General features: G+C 34.3%; 1 protein-coding gene across 11 annotated transcripts in view; it reads left to right on the top strand.

Annotated features, from left to right (window-relative positions):
- MLLT10 (MLLT10 histone lysine methyltransferase DOT1L cofactor) overlaps window positions 1-17,098 on the top strand; it is a 199,945-nt gene that overhangs the window by 120,624 nt on the left and 62,223 nt on the right. For 8 of the 11 annotated variants that reach the window (XR_014022418.1, XM_081297155.1, XM_081297158.1 and 5 more), the window contains 2 exons: window positions 11,258-11,513; window positions 15,221-15,787. Coding sequence is in view for 10 of the 11 variants with exons in the window: in XM_081297155.1 (XP_081153281.1) it covers window positions 11,258-11,513; window positions 15,221-15,787 (823 nt within the window). In the remaining variant the exon portion in view is untranslated. The remainder of the gene's footprint in view (window positions 1-11,257; window positions 11,514-15,220; window positions 15,788-17,098) is intronic. The other 3 variants (XM_081297164.1, XM_081297157.1, XM_081297156.1) reach the window with 1 other exon arrangement.

Below are 17,098 nucleotides of genomic sequence, written 5' to 3' on the forward strand. Positions count from 1 at the left end.
CTCAACAAAATATTAGCAAATCGAATCCAACAATGTAGAAAAAGAATTATATATCATGACCAAGTGGGATTTATCCCTGGTATTAAAGTTGGTTCAACATTTGAAACTCAGTATTATGTCCCATCAACAAGCTAAAGAAAAATCAAGTGCTCATATCAACAGATGTGGAAAAAGGTATTTGAGAAAATCAATACTCATTCATGATTAAAAACTCCTAGCAAACTAGAAATAGAGAACTTCCTCAACTTTAGATAAAGAACATGTACAAAATTACACAGCTAACATCATACTTAATGGGTGAGAAACTCAATGCTTTCCCACTACAATGAGGAAGAAAGGCAAGAATATCTGCTCTTACATCCTAGTATGGATGCCCACACAAAAACCTGCATATGGATGCTTATAGCAGCATTTTTCATAACTACAAAATAAAAAAAGTTGATACAACTAATTTCAGCGGGCAAATGGATAAGCTTTTGTGTTCAAGGAGTATGCTAAAAAGAAATGAGCCAGCAAGTCTTGAAAAAAATGTGGAGGAAACTTAACTACATATTACCAAGTGAAAGGAACCAATCTTAAAAGGCTGAATGCTGATTCCAATTAAATGACAGTGTTGTAAAGGGAAGAGTAACCAGTGAAGAGATTGGTTGCCAAGGGTTATTTGGAGAGAGGGACACACAGATAGAGCACAGAAGTTCTTTAGGGTAGTGAAACCACTCTTTAAGATAATAAAATGGTGTATACTTATACATGTGTCAAAATCTAGATTGAACACATTAGAGTGAACTCTAAAGTAAACTATGAACTTTGGGTGAGAATGATAGGTCAGTAGATTCATCAGTTGTAACAAATTTTACCACTCTGGTTGGAGGCTATATAAGAGTGGGGATAGAAAGATATGTTGGAACTTTCTGCTCAATTTTACTGTGAATCTAAAACTGTTCTAAATATAAGATTTAATTTTATATTGCTTATATTAGAAAAAGGCCAGGTAAATTTTATCACCTTCTACCTTAAAGTTTTAGAAAAAGAAAAACAGTAGAAAGTGGGGAAAAAAATCACACTATTAATTAATACAGAACATAAAAATGCAGAAAAATCAATCAATGAACCCAAAAGTTTTATTATTTTAGGAGATAAACAGAATTCATGAACCTTTAGCCATATTGATCAGGGGAAAGAAAGGGTGGGGAGAAGGTAAAAATTATTGACGCATGCTCAAGAAGTAAAAGTTGGGGATGTAGCTCAGTGAATGCCTACCACTGGGAGAGAAAGGTAAATTTTTAAAATAAATGTTGATAACCTATATCAAAGAAACTGAACTATGGTTAAGATCCTTCTCACCATGTGTGGTGGTGCACATTTGTAATCCCAGTGATTTAGGAGGCCAAGGTAGGAGGATCACAAGTTTGAGGCCAGCCTCAGCAATTTAATGAGGCCCTAAGCAATTTAGTGAGAACTTGTCTCAAAAGAAAAAATAAAAATGTGACTGGGAATGTGACTCAGTGGTTAAGCACCCCTGGGTTCATTCACCGCATTACCAATATTTTGATGGCATAGAATTGTTCATAGTATTCTTTTTAAATTCTTTTTCATTTCTGATTAATAATTTGTTATTTGTTTGTTAAATCTCTGTAGTTTGAGTGATATTCTAGTTAATCTTTGTGTTGTTTTATTATTATTTTAATTCTATTGTTAAGTGCAATGAATATATGACTTACATGCTTTCAGATTTGTTAAGATGTGTTTTCAGTTCAGTTATATCATTAACTGATTTTGTACTTGTTGGATCTGTCCATTTTGGGTAGAAGAGTGTTAAAGTTTTCAATTACAGTGGCGATTCATTTATTTCTCCTTGCAATTCTATCAGTTTTTGCCTCACATATTTTGATGCTTTATTATTAGTCACATACACTGGAATTATTGACACCTTTATCATTATGTAATATCCCTCTTTATCCCTGTTAAATTTCTTTACTCTGGTTTCTTCATATTTAATATTAAGTACTCCTATTTTTGGGTCGGGGGAATTAATATTAGCATAGTATATTTTTCTCCATCTATTTTCTTCAAAGTGTGTATGCCTATATTTAAAGTAGGTTTCTTAAAGAGAGAATGTACAAAAGAGGAGAAAATCTCTGCTAGCTTCTCTTCTATCCTTAATATTCAGAATATACAAAGAACTCAAACAAAAAAGAAAGAGAGAGAGAGAGAAAAAAAAAAAGAACAAATGAATGAACGAGCGAGCAAACAACACCCAAATAACCCAGTTGGGCAAATGCACTAAACAGACATTTTTCAAAAGAAGAAATACAAATGGCTAACAAATACATGAAAAAATATTCAACTTCTCTCTATTTTAGGGAAATGTGGATCAAATGCACACTGGAAATTTTATTGTACTCCAGTCACAATAGTAGTTATCAAGAATACAAACAATAATAAATGCTGACAATGATGTAGAGAAAAAAGGAACATTTTTATATTGTTGGTGGGATTATAAATTAGTACAATCACTATGGAAATCAGTATAAATGTTCTTCAGAAGACTAGGAATGGAATTACCTTAAGACCCAGCTATATCACTCGGTGGTGCGCCCCTATAATACTAGCAACCTTAAGAGGCCAAGGCAGGAGGATTGCAAGTGTGAGAACAACCTCAGCAATTTAGTGAGATTCTGTCTCAAAATCTTAAAAAAAAAAAAAAAAGGGCTTGAGATGAACTTCAGTGGCAAAGCACCCCTGGATGCACTGGTACATGTGCATGTGTGCACATGTGCACCAACACACACACACACACACAATCATCATGCTGTAGCAATACATGCATACCCATGATTTTTAAAATAGCAGCACAGTTCATAATAGCCAAATTATGGAACCAGCCCTTATATCCATCAGTCTATGAATAGATAAAGAATGTGGCATATATACACAATAAAATTTTATTCAGCTATAAAGAAAAATGAAATTATGTCATTTTCAGAAAAATGGATGGAACTAGAGAACATTAGGCAGAATAAGCCAAACCTCAGAAAGTCAGTGGTCATATATTTTCTGTGCATATGCGGAAGATAGGACAAAGGGAAGGAAAGTTGGAGGTGGTAGAGAAATCTTATGAAAATCAAAGGGAAATGAGTATGGTAGAGCAACCAGGACCAGAGGGAAGGAGGAAGAGAGGAAAAAGGGAAATACTCTGGAATAGTATTGACCAAATTATATTGTCAGAAAATTGTATGAATATGTAAAAACAAATCCTATATAATTAGTTCTTGGATTTTTATGGGGTCATCTTTGTTTTCTTTTGGAGTATTTAGAGAATTGACGTTTAAGGTGATTCTTAAATAGTGACCATAGTCTTTTCTATTTGTTGCCTTGTTTTTGTTCACCATATTTTTTCTACCTTTTGTGATTTTAATCGAACATTTTAAATGATTTTTTTCCTCTTTTTTTTTTTTTGAAATCAGTTATGCTTAAAATTTTTTAAAAAACTTTTTTAAGTAGTTCTAGAGTTTGTAGTACAACCAATCTAGTCCAAAGTAGTGTAAGTACTAGTCTGAGTTTATAAACAAATGTTCCCAATAGTCTGCCTTCAGTTCCTAGTATTATTGCGGCCATTCATTTCACACATACATAAACTACATGTGCATGTATATAACTAATCATGTTCATTGTTCCTATTATTATTTTGAACAACTCTTATTCATTAATAAAAGTCACCAGGGACAGTGGTACATTCCTATAAATCCAGCTACGCACAAGGATGAGGCAAGAGGATCACAAATTCAAGGCCAGCCTGGGCAATGTATTGAGCTCATGTTTTGAAATAAAAAATTCAGAAGGCTAGGGATATTATTCAGTGATAAAGTGCCCCTGGATTTAATCCTCGGAACCCCCCCCCCCCAATCAATTAAAAAATAATATAGAACTGAGGGTACAGCTTACTGGTAGAGGGCCCCCCACCCTGGCAAAAGTTTTTGATTTATTTTCACTTGTTTATTTTCTGATGCTCTTTTTTTTTTTTTTAAACGTAGGTCCAAGTTTCTAACATATTTTCCTTTGTCTTTTTTAGAGAGAGGAGAGAGAGAGAGAGAGAATTTTTTAATATTTATTTTTTAGTTTTCGGCGGACACAACATCTTTGTTTGTATGTGGTGCTGAGGATCGAACCCGGGCCGCACGCATGCCAGGCGAGCACGCTACCGCTACCGCTTGAGCCACATCCCCAGCCCGTGTTTTGTCTTTTAAAAAAATATTTTTTAGTTGTTAATGGACCTTTATTTTATTTATTTATATGTAGTGCTGAGAATTGAACCCAGTGCCTCACACATGGTAGGCAAGAACTCTTTTTTTTTTTTTTTAAATTTTAATATTTATTATTTTTCCCGGCGGACACAACATCTTTGTTTGTATGTGGTGCTGAGGATCGAACCCGGGCCGCACGCATGCCAGGCGAGCGCACTACCGCTTGAGCCACATCCCCAGCCCAAGAACTTTTCACTGAGCTACAACCTCAGCCTGTATCCCTTGTTTTAAGAACTTTTTAAACACCCCCCCCCCCCCCCCCCACACACACACACACACCTTTGTGGTGCCAGGGATTGAACTCAAGGCTTTGTGCATATGAGGCAAGTACTCTACCAACACAGCTATATCCCCTGCCCTTTAAATGTCTCTTGAAGAATAATTTACTAGGGTATAGAATTCTAGGTTTTTAGTGTTTGTTTTTTTTTTTTTTTCTCAACATACTTTAAATATTTCATTCTATTCTCTTCTTGCTTCCATGGTTTCTGAGCAGAAGTTACATGTAGTTCTCATCCTTGTTCCTCTATAGGCAAGGTATCCATGTCCATCCCCCCTCTCTCACATACACTTCTTTAAACACTTTTTTCCCCCCATATGTGTTTATTTTCTTCAGTTTGAATTTATACCAAGTGTAGAGTTGCTTTGTTTTATTTTTTTATTTATCTACTTGGTGCCCTCTGAGCTTCTTTGATCCGTGGTTCAGTTTTTGCCATTAGTTGGGCAGAGATTTCTTTCTTTCTTTTTTTAATATTGTGATTGAACCCAGGGACACTTTACCTCTGTACTATACCCCCAGCTCTTCTCTAATTTTCACTTTAAGGCAGGGCCTCACTAAGTTGCTAAGACGGGCCTTTAACCTGTAATACTCCTGCTTTAGCTTCCTGCATCACCAGGATACAGACATGTACCACCTTGCCTGGCCTATTCTCTTCCTCTTCCTCTTTTCTTTTTGGCTTCTCAGTCTTTTTTTCTCTTTACTTTTCAGTTTTGGAGGGTTCTATGGTCATATCCTCAAACTCAAAATTTTTTTCCTTAGCTCTGTTCAGTCTCCTATTGATCTCAGCTTTTACATCTAAAAAAGCTTTTATTTTGAGCTGGGCATGGTGGTGCATACCTGTAATCCTAGTGACTCAGGAGACTGAGACAGGAGTATCACAAGTTGGAGGCAAGCCTCAGCAACTTAGCCAGGCTGTGTCTTAAAAGAAAAATAAAAAGAGCTGGAGATGTAGTTCAATGGTCAAGTGCCTCTGGGTTCAAACCCTGGTACCAAAGGCCCCCAAATTAAAAAACAAACAAACAAAACTTTTGTGTTCAAGTTTTTTTTTTTTTTTTTTTGGTACCAAGGAGTGAACTCAGGGGCACTTGACCATTGAACCACATCCCCAGCCCTATTTTGAGTTGCGTAGTGCCTCGCTGAGGCTGGCTTTGAACTTCCGATCTTCCTGTCTTTCTCCCAAGCTGCTAGGATTTGTGCCATCCTTGCCTGGCTGTGAGTTTGTTTTTAAAAGGTGTTTTGGCTTTGGAATGCTGGATTGACAGTTTGTTTCTTTTACTACTCTTTTTATTTCTAGGTGCTTTGTTTCCATGGAGATCGTTTTGGTTGGTTTGTTTTTGGAGGTACTGCAGATTAAAATTAGGTGCTTTTTTTTTTACTGAGCTTCAATCTCAGCCCTTTTATTTTTTCTTTATATTGAGATTAAAGTCTCACTAAGTTACAAGGCTGACCTCAAACTTGGTGATCCTCCTAGTAGCTGGGATTACAGGTGTGTATCACCACACCCAGCTGGTTTCATCTTTATTGTTGTTTTGTAGTGCTTATGACATTCCAAAAATGATAAATGTAGAGAAGACCCTCTGGCAGAGCCCAAGCAAGGCAACTGAGGATGTCCCCACCTTGGATTCTTGTGGTTTTACTTGAGAGGATTCTAGGCAAGACAAGAGATTCAGTAAAAGAATAGCAAAATTAATAGGAGGAAAGGGAACATGAAGAAAGGAAAGGGTCAAAGTGGGTTCTCTGGATAAGAAGAGTGACAGTGGCCTTCACCAAGTCAGGGATTTTTAAGGATTTCCAGGGCCTATTGTTTTTGCCTTAATTTCTCATACTCCCTTAACCTGCTTATTACCTTTTGACTAGCCCTAAGCAAAGTTTTTGTGAGAGATGATTGTGACATAATTTCAGTTGTAAGGGAGGATCCTGGCTGCCTGATTGGGTATGATAGGATCTTGAAACAGTTTTCTTAAGGGACATAATTAATTATGGCAGGGATGGTTTTGATATACCAGGTCCCCATCCTCCAGGCCCTTGCCTATTCCATTAGGCTCTCTGTCATTTTCAGTCACTCTTTATTGTCCTTTTCCTGTTCCTGAATTCATGGCTGACTAGCTACTTAACAGTAAATAAGCGGTTTGATAATGATTGTGTTTGGGTAGTTTCATGTGATTGGGGTTAGTTAAGCTTCATAAATCTGTGGGCTTAATGTTTTCCATCAGTTATGTAATTTTTTCTGGTATTATTTCTCCCTTCCCATTTTTCTTTGGGTATTCCAACATAATGTAGATTAGGATGCTTAAAGTTGTTCCACAAATCACTGTTTTTTTGTTTTTTTGTTTTTTTGGTGTGTGTGTGTGTGTGTGTGTGTGTGTGTTGTTAATTGTTGTTTATTTAAAATGTCTTCATTCTTTCAGTGTTAGATAATTTGTGTGCTGTGTTTTGAGGCTTGGCCTAGTTAAAAACTTATGGATATACTTGAATAGTACATAATTTAAAATTTTTAAGCACCATATTCTGTTTACTAATGTTTAAAGGCACATCCGTGTCATTCCTCTTCCTTCTGCCTCCTTTTTCAACAGTAGATAACAGAGCCTTATAGAATAATCTGAGACACCCATACCTTTTTTTAAAAAAATCACATCAAGTGTTGATTACCTCTTACAGAATTATTACTTGATTCTAAATGTAATGTAAAATTTTTGTTTGAAGTTGGAAATATATTTTTGTTTCTCATTAGTGCTATTGAGTAGGTATATTGGGGTTGTATCTTCTTAGAGAACTAATAATTGTACTTAGCCACTAAAATATTATATGCATTCTAAATTACTCGTTGCAAATCACAATATAGACCTATATATTTACACACTAAGTTGGAGACTCAATACAACCAAATAATCCAGTTTTATCTTTTTTTTTTTTTTTTGAGAGAGAGAGAGAGAATTTTTTTTTTTAATATTTTTCAGTTTTTGGCGGACACAACATCTTTGTTTATATGAGGTGCTGAGGATCGAATCCGGGCCACATGCATGCCAGGCAAGCACGCTACTGCTTGAGCCACATCCCCAGCCCCCAGTTTTATCTTTAAGGAGAAAGAACGAAAAGACTATTTTCTTCCTTTTTTTGTGGGGGGGGTGGGGTGGGGTAGTGGGGATTGAACCCAGGGGCATTTAATCACTGAGCCACATTCTCAGTCCTTTTTTTGAATATTATTTAGAGACATGGTCTCACTGAGTTGCTTAGAACCTTGCTAAGTTGCTGAGGCTGGCTTTGAGCTCTCAATTCTCCGGCCTCAGTCTCCTGAGCCGCTGGGATTACAGGTGTGCGCCACTGGGTCCCTGCGTCCCTGCACCTGGCAAGACTATTTTCTTTAGCTGAATACTGTGTTATTTTTCTATCACTATGATAAACTAACTTAAACGATTAACTTGTAAGCAGGAAAGGTTTATTTTGGCTCACAGATTCAGAGGTTCAGTCTGTTCCTTGTCCCCATTGTGGCACATTACATCATGGCAAAGCTAATGATCGAAAAGGTCTGCTTTCCTCATGGTGGCAGAAAAGAAGAGAGTGGAGGGGGGGGAAAGGAACTACTTCCCAACATTTCCTTGAAGAGCATGCCCCCATTGACCTAATTTCCTTTCATTAGGCCCCATTTCCTAAAGGTTCTACCACTTCCTGAAGGTTGTACCACCTCCTGGTCGCACCACAAGGTGGCAGTTAATTAAACCTTTAGACACATGCTTCTTTGAGGGACAGGCCAGTCTAAACTATAAGCAAGTACCAAATGAAGTAGTTTGCATTTTGTGGTCCAAATTATATTTTTATGTGAGTTACTCTGTGGAAGCATTTAGGATGAGAATCTGAGAAACCAATGGCTTTGTGAATTTAGTCTCAGGCTTGCTCATTGTCTCATTCAGCCCTTTTCATTTCCCTTTGCTTTTTTTTTTTTTAATTTTTAAATCTTCTTGATTTTGAGTTGATTGTTTGTAGTGGAATTCCCTAGTATTATAATTATCTTAGCACATTATTGAAAAAGTACTTGTAAATTAACTTTCAGTATGGAGTTAAGGTTAAGATTCCTCTGAAACCTGTGTATCTTTGGAGGTGCAAATCATTATGTGAATTTTTTTCCCCTTAACATCCTTGGCTAACTTCCTCTCCCCCCATATTAGGAAGTCTGATATTTTTGGAAACTTAAAAGGTATGGGTTCTTGTTTTAAAGTAAAATGTTCAGTTGGGTTCAGGGGTACACACCTTTAATCCTAGCTACTTGGAGACTGAGGCAAGAAGATGGCAAATTCAAGGCCATCCTGGACAACTTAGCCAGACTTTCTCTCAAAATTAAAAAAAAAAAAAAAAGAAAGACTAGGCCAAAGTTCAATGGTGGAGTGCCCTTGGGTTCAGTACTGTTAATTAAAAAAAAAAAAAAAGTGTTCAGTTATGGCTTTAATGTGATATTTGTTACTGAATTTTGATTGTTTCTTTCACTGCTTTCTTTATAGTACCTTTTCTTCCAAATGTAATATTTTTATTGAATTTATGAACATAGTCATACTTCAGGGTGGAAGTAATGATATTCTGTTCAATAAATGGGTAAATTTCCCACCCCTAATCAGGTTGTTTTGTGGAAGTGAATAGTATATTTCCATTCATAGTACTCCACCACATTTTCTCTTTAGCCTTTATTTTATACTTGAACATCATACATGAGTGAAGAAAACCACTGTTTTTTCTTAGATGACTTTTAAACTTCACTAGGTTATACAAGGATCAGATGTGAGAGGAATGGAGAACCTTATGATCAACTCAAGTAATTTGGAAAAAAAAGTATTTGAAAAACGAGGTGGGGTAGTTTCCAAATTGACCTGCCTAGCATGGAAAAGGTTCATGTCTCTAAAGTAAGCTATGAAGTTTCATCAGCTTAATGTGATTGGTTTGTTAAATGGCCATACTTACTTTGAAACCTTTGTTCTTGTTTGTGGATTATAGTTTGTTAGAATAGTGACTGTTTTGTTTTTATGAGCTCATGTTTTTTGTATTTGATGATGAAATCTGTTATTGGAATAGAGATGATGGGTTTGGGAGTTGCAGCTGGGCACAAGTAGCAGGTAAATAGCAGTAAAGAAGGTTTACTTTTCACAGCGTTGGATGATTTCTCATATTCCTTTTTTTTTTTTTTTGGTTCCTGTGGTGCTGAGGATATTTCTTCTTTTTGAACATTGATTTTGTTAAAAATATCAACCGTTCTGAAACTTCATCACTTTCTCATTTTTAAAATTTCTTCTATGGGAAATTCACATTTGTGTATTTTTAGGAAACCCCCCATTTTTCGAGATTTAAAATGAAAAATATTAACCAGGTACAGTGGCCCACTCTTGTAATCCCAGAGACTCAGGAGGCTGAGGCAGGAGAATTATAAGTTCCAGGATAGCTTCAGCAATTTAGTGAGACCCCATCTGAAAATAAGAAAGAAAATACTAAGAATGTAGCTCATTATTAAAGCACCCTTGGTTACAATCCTCAGTACCCTAAAATATATAAGTGAATAAATAAAAATGAAATATATATATACATATATATGTGTGTATATAAATATACACATATGTGTACACACAGGAATGATCAGTTCTGTTCAAGGCACTTAGTGAACTTAAATGCACTGGGTGCTTTAGATGCTTGTGTGAATGTAACTATGACTTAAGTCTTTTAATTTCCATTTTTTGTACATACCTTGTATTTAAAATGATCATTGAAAACTAGTGGTTCAGTGGAATCCTTATCTTGTTTTTTTCCCTAATCATATATCTTGATCAAAGTGTGGGGTATTTGAGAATCACTTTTTAATAAAAATATTAACTCTGTAATTATAATTTTTTTCTCCAACTAATACTTGGGAAGAAGTGATTTCTGTTTCAAAGACTTAAATCATTTTTCTTTTTTTAAAAGGAGCCTTCAGGGCTGGGGATGTGGCTCAAGCGGTAGCGCGCTCGCCTGGCATGTGTGCGGCCCGGGTTCGATCCTCAACACCACATACCAACAAAGATGTTGTGTCTGCCAAAAACTAAATAAATAATTAAATAAATTAAATGTTTAAAAAAAAAAAAAAGGAGCCTTCATCTGAATGCTTTGAAAAGTCTTACTTTATACTGTGCAAGAGCCATATAATGGATATAGTCCCCTAATAGATTTGTAGTACCTTAGTTCTAAATATTGCCTTCATGCTTTGTACACTAAAGCTTATTATGATTTTGTGGCTAGGAGATAATGTGTTGTGAAAAATGTTGTTGCTTGAGAAGTGATACCTTTGATGTCACTTAATAAATATGATTAATATGTACCTTTATTAATTGCTGCAATCTGGCTCTCAGATAGCAAAGTATTATGTATAGTTTTTTTGGTTTTGTTTTTAATAATAGGTCTAGAGACATAGCTCAATGGTAGTGTGCTTGTTTAGTATGTGTGAAGCCCTGGCTTTCAGCCTCAGGTCTGGGGGGGAAAAAGGTATACTATACTGAATTGTTTTTACATAATTTTCTTAAACAGAGGGACTTATTTGTACTACTGAAAGTTTCATAAGTTTATCTTACAAGTTGAGTAATTATTATTAATGTGCCATGTATTGTTTTCTGTATCTAAATGTAATCAGTTCTTTTTTTCCTTTTACTTCCTTTAATGAAAATGTTAGACTTACACAAGCACTAGCAACAACTCTATATCTGGATCACTGAAGCGCTTGGAAGATACTACGGCCCGATTTACAAATGCAAATTTCCAGGAAGTCTCTGCACACACCTCTAGTGGAAAAGATGTTTCAGAGGCTAGAGGGTCAGAGGGCAAAGGGAAGAAATCTTCAGCTCATAGCTCAGGTCAAAGGGGACGAAAACCTGGTGGTGGAAGAAATCCAGGAACAACTGTGTCAGCAGCTAGCCCATTTCCACAAGGTATTAATCATCATATTTTAATTAAAACACTTGTTCTGATTATGGTGAATAGTACTTTTATTTTGTAAAGGAATTTATTTTTTATTTATAATTAATGAATTGTTCTGGACTATTATATAATTAGATGATACAGTAAGGTTACTTTGAAGTCTAGTATTTTCTGTTAAAATATTTCTGGAACTTTTGGTATCTTTTTATGTTATAATTTGCTTAAAAAGTTAAAATGTAGTTTTTATGTTTAGTTGTAGAATAAAGGTTAAGACTGGGGAAAGAAACAATAAAAACGGGAGTTTTTCTTTCTACCCTTTATAACAATCTTTTCTGTAAATTGTTTTTACTTACCTTTCCTAATTAAACACTAGAACCATAATTAAATATTAGAACAGTTAAACATTAGAACAATTGTTAGAGGATTGAACAATTTTTAGGGAATCCAGTACATTGTAACTGTTGATCAATAGTGCATTTATTGTGAGGCTTGAAGTTTGAAGTAGAATTTTACTCAGCTTTATATCTTCTGTGGTTAGGCTGTTATAGGATATCCAGTTAAATTTGAATTTTATATAAACTAAAAGTATGTTACAAATACTGTTTGTTTTTTAACCAAATGTCAGAATTAAATGGATATGCTGTTTTAGAGAGAGAAAAGTAACTCAGCCAAATTAATTAATTTTGGTGGTACCGGAGATTGAACCCAGGATGATTTTTGCGTTACCGGAGATTAAACCCAGGGCTGCTCTTACTACTGAGCTACATCCCCAGTCCCTTTTTGAAACTTTTTGAAAGTTCCATATCATTAGATTAATTATAGTACATAATCACCCAGTCCCTTTGTAAAATTTTTATTCTGAGAGTTTTACAAAGTTGACTATGCTGGCCTTGAATTTGGATCCTCTTGCCTCAGCCTCCTGAGTCACTCAGATTACAGGCATGTATCACTAGGCCTGACTACAGCTAAAATTTAGAAAGTATAACCCTGATTGGTTTTTATCATTTTTAATATGAATGTAAAATTTGGACAGTTAGAAACATTAATAATGTTGGAGGAAAATATACCATACGTGTCCCCAAAGGACTTTTTTCCCTAGAAGTAAATGAGAAAAGAAAATTACCCTATGAAACTTCTGCTAATAATAAACTTATAAAGAAAATCTAGCAGAACATTATTTGAATATGTAGATTACTTAGTTTGCTGACCTCTCCTTATAAAGTATATTCACATATTTATACAAATAGTATTTTGGGACTTGTAGATTTTCAGATCCCGGATTTTTTTTTTTTTTTTGTGTGTGTGTGTGTGTGTGTATTTAAGTATAAAATCAAATGCCAGATTTATTATTTTATTTGAGTAAAATTTAACATTTGTTGTTACTAGTGTGCCACCTTGAAAAAAATAGTGAAACCTTAAATAACCTTAGATGTAATAACTTCATTCACATTTTGAAGGTGATACTGTCCGAATTCAGTTATATTTCTGCAGTTGATACTTTATTTCCAACTGTTAAATCGCATTTTTAAGTATTTCAGTAGTGAAAATGGAACTCAAGGCCTGGTGCATATTAGGCAGGCGCCCTATACCCCCAACCCTGTTTTTATTTTTAAATTTTGAGACAGGGTCTTGTAAGTTATAGAGGCCGGCCATGAACTTGTGATCCTCTGCTTAAGCCTTCCAAGTAGCTTGATTACAGGCTTGTGCCAATAAACCCACTTACATTTAAAAATTTTTATAATCCATGAAATATTAATCTGTTTGGAAGAGAAATCACCCATTCTTGGGGAACTTCATAATATTGAAGAATCTTTTCAGTATTAAAACATGGTTAACGATTATATGTTATATCTAAGATAATCTGTAAAAGTTTTAAATACTGAAATTTAGAGGTAAGGTATTTAATATAATTAGTTGATTTCTTCATAGCAGGTAGTATATGAATTTCAGAAAATATACATTTAAAGTATTACATATACTATTAAAGTATGCAGTGAGCTTTTAATACCATCTATAAAAACAACAACAAAGTTTTAGAAGAAAGATGGTAACAGATCAGAATGTATAAGAACTTCTTTATACAAGGCCCTAGGTTGATCCCTAGCACCACTAAAACAAAAACAATTTCTTTATAACTTGCTACTTACATGGGAAATTGGAATAATTCTTAAATGACTGATGTAATGTGAATGGTCTCTTACTATGTTTTTCTGTACAAATGCCTGAAAATTCTCATATAAGTACAAATAATTTTCTAAATTAATACAACAGATGTATTCTTAAAATAGTGAAGTTTTAGAACTACTAATACTTTTTTAAAAATATATTTATTTCTTAGTTGTACACAATACCTTTATTTTGTTTATTTATTTTTATGTGGTGTTGAGGATCGAACCCAGGGCCTCTGTATGCTAGGTGAGCACTCTCTACCGCTTAGCCACAACCCCAGCTCCCTATTAATACTTTTTAAACAGCCATTTCAAAGGATGTTAAACTTTAAAAAATGAAAACCTTGAGACTTAATTTGAAAATAAATTTTTGTGTGTAAAGGAAAAAATCTTTGTAAACATTTAGGTTGATTTGTTGAGATTAATTATGAATATAGTCTACAATAAAATTTAATACTTAGTTTAAAATTTCCTTTCCTTTCTACTTGAATAAAATACTTAAGAGTTTTTCTTTTGAAACACTCTAGTTGAAATACAATTTAGTCTGGTTTTATGAAATAAATAATATGTGTAGTCACAACTGAGTCTAAACATTTGCCTACTTCATTTGGCAAGCATAGAAGCAGTTTCATAAGATGATTTGGTGAACCAAACCTTTATTTCCTTACAGACTATATTAATTTTCCACTAGGTAATAAGAACCTTGAGGTTCTTATATCACAAAATGCCATGGTGAGCTGTTCTTTAGATAGTAAGGAAAGAATAAGAATTGTGAAAGAAGTTCATAAAAACTGTCTTTCCCATTATTTTTCCTTCCCTAAAAGGAATAGGAGAATGTTAGTGGTGGACTTTTCTTTATGTGGTTTCACAGAAAGTGGACCGAGAGAATGTGAGATGTAAATTAGACTACTTGTTACCATTATTTTATCATATCCATGTTTTCTTTGGGTAGATTCAGCTGAATAATAGCAATCACTGATCTGTCTTAAAGTAAAAACTTAGAAATTATAACCCAAGAAATATTTTGGGTGGTTATTGTATTTTGGGGAACATTTATAATCATATCTTAAGTATTTGAAAAATTAGATTTGCCAGACATTGCAAGGTCAGATTGTGGCCCTGTTGGGTCTTGCTTGACTGTCAGAAGGTGACTTTGCTTCTTCTTTAGTCCTTCATCAAGCCTATCCAAGGTGTTGTGGGTAGGGTGGGATGGTGGTGGTAGTGGTAGTGGTGGTGTGGAGGGATGACTGAGGAATGCTGTGGTAAAAGGTAGGTTAAATAAAACTTATATATTAGTAATTGTATAAATGATAACTTGCAATTTAAAAGTGAATATTTAACACTATAAAATGACAAGTGTTTTTAATGAAGATAATTTTAGGTAACCCTTTTCAAATCTTGCTTTGTTATCATACTGATGTCCTTAATTTTATAGTTAAGTTTTTAAAAAGTCCTCTCTTCTTTTTGATGATTGTTTCATGTCTACTATTCATGGGAACTTTTGCATCCAATTTTTTCTCCCCCCCCCCTTTTTTTTATTTTTACTACAGGCAGTTTTTCAGGAACTCCAGGCAGTGTAAAATCATCTTCTGGAAGTTCAGTGCAGTCTCCCCAAGATTTCTTGAGCTTTACAGACTCAGATCTGCGTAATGACAGTTATACTCACTCCCAACAGTCATCATCAACCAAAGATGTACATAAAGGAGAGTCTGGAAGCCAGGAAGGGGGGGTAAATAGTTTTAGTTCCTTAATTGGTCATCCTGCGACCTCAGCTATTGCACAGCCTAAAAGCTTTGAAAATTCACCTGGAGATTTGGGTAGTTCCAGCCTTCCTACAGCAGGATATAAGCGGGCTCAAACTTCTGGCATAGAAGAAGAAACTGTAAAGGAAAAGAAAAGAAAAGGAAATAAACAAAGTAAGCATGGGCCTGGTAGACCCAAAGGAAACAAAAATCAAGAGAATGTTTCTCATCTCTCAGTTTCTTCTGCTTCACCAACATCATCTATAGCCTCAGCTGCAGGAAGCGTAACAAGCTCTAGTCTCCAGAAATCTCCTACATTGCTCAGGAATGGAAGTTTACAGAGTCTTAGTGTTGGCTCATCTCCAGTTGGTTCAGGTAGGGATTTGCCCATCATTATTCTCTCTCACCTCAGCCCACTTCTGTACCCCAAAAAGTTTTAACAGTTATTATGATAATATTTTGAATTACTAAGTGTTATCTAATTAGCGTGACAGTTCTTAATTTTTTATTTCTTAAGAAAGTAAAAATATCTTACAATCTTAGAAACATAATTTGGTATTTAAATGTTTGGTACTAATCTTATGTTACTTATCTAAAAGTAGGCTGAACAGTTTATCCGGTCATTCATTACTTAGAAACACCTAAATCCATTTCTTATGTGTGTTTTTGGTTTACTTTTCTAGTATTTTAAAAACCAACCCAGAATTCATATTTAGAATGTGAGATTTTTGGCATTGTTTTTTTCCCTTTTTCTTTTTTTGAGACAATAAAAGGGGATTTATTGAAACAAAAGTATACTGCCTAAGAGAGGGGCAGGAGGCTTACCCACTAAGTCTTAGGAGGGTCTAGTATTTTGAACTCACTTTCTCTAAACTTCACTTTTTGCCTTTACTGTCTCAATAATTTTTTCACACAAATATTGTGAATTATTTTATCTAGAATATTTTTAGCAATCACATTTTCAGGATTATTAAAATAATTTATTAAAATAATTTGATTTTTTGTTTTCAAGTATGTTTAGTGATTTTACCATTATTTTTATTATAGTACACATGAGTTTATGTTGTTCATATCGTTGGTATGCTTCTGTTACTTTTAGTTTGTATATGAATATTTTCAGTTTTTAAAAGATTATTGAAAATGCATGTTTTTAAGACAGATGCTTAACAGTTTTAATATTAACTGATGTGTTAGTGTTATCTTTTTAAATTGGATCTTGAATATGAGATAAATGGTTTTCAAGAAATATTGATTATGAACTTTGTCTTTTCTGGTTTTATATTTCTTATTGAAATAATAGGACTTTAGCTAAGATTAACTATTGTTGGTTATGTTTGTTCTATTTGTTTATGGGGAGTAGAGATAGGTATAGAGAAACCAGTACAATTCGATGGATGGTCATTATATTTCACATTATATATTTTATAAATGCACAATTTTGAATTTTTTTTAGTGGTGGAAATGCAAACCTTATTAACAAACATAAGAACGGCCATTTCAAAAAAGAAAGGAGCATTATAGGTAAAGACGAGATATGATGAATAGTAAATGCAACTATCATCTGTGATGTATTTGATTTTGTTAAAAGTTTATATTTACTATCATTTAACAACTTTTTGTATAAAGGGTTGTTATTGTGTGTATTTTGTAGCTGATAAAACTGAGACTTTGAGAGGTAGATAAGTT

Source organism: Spermophilus citellus (genome assembly GCF_964194105.1).
Source record: "Spermophilus citellus genome assembly, chromosome: 6".
In the NCBI taxonomy this organism is placed as follows: domain Eukaryota; kingdom Metazoa; phylum Chordata; class Mammalia; order Rodentia; family Sciuridae; genus Spermophilus; species Spermophilus citellus.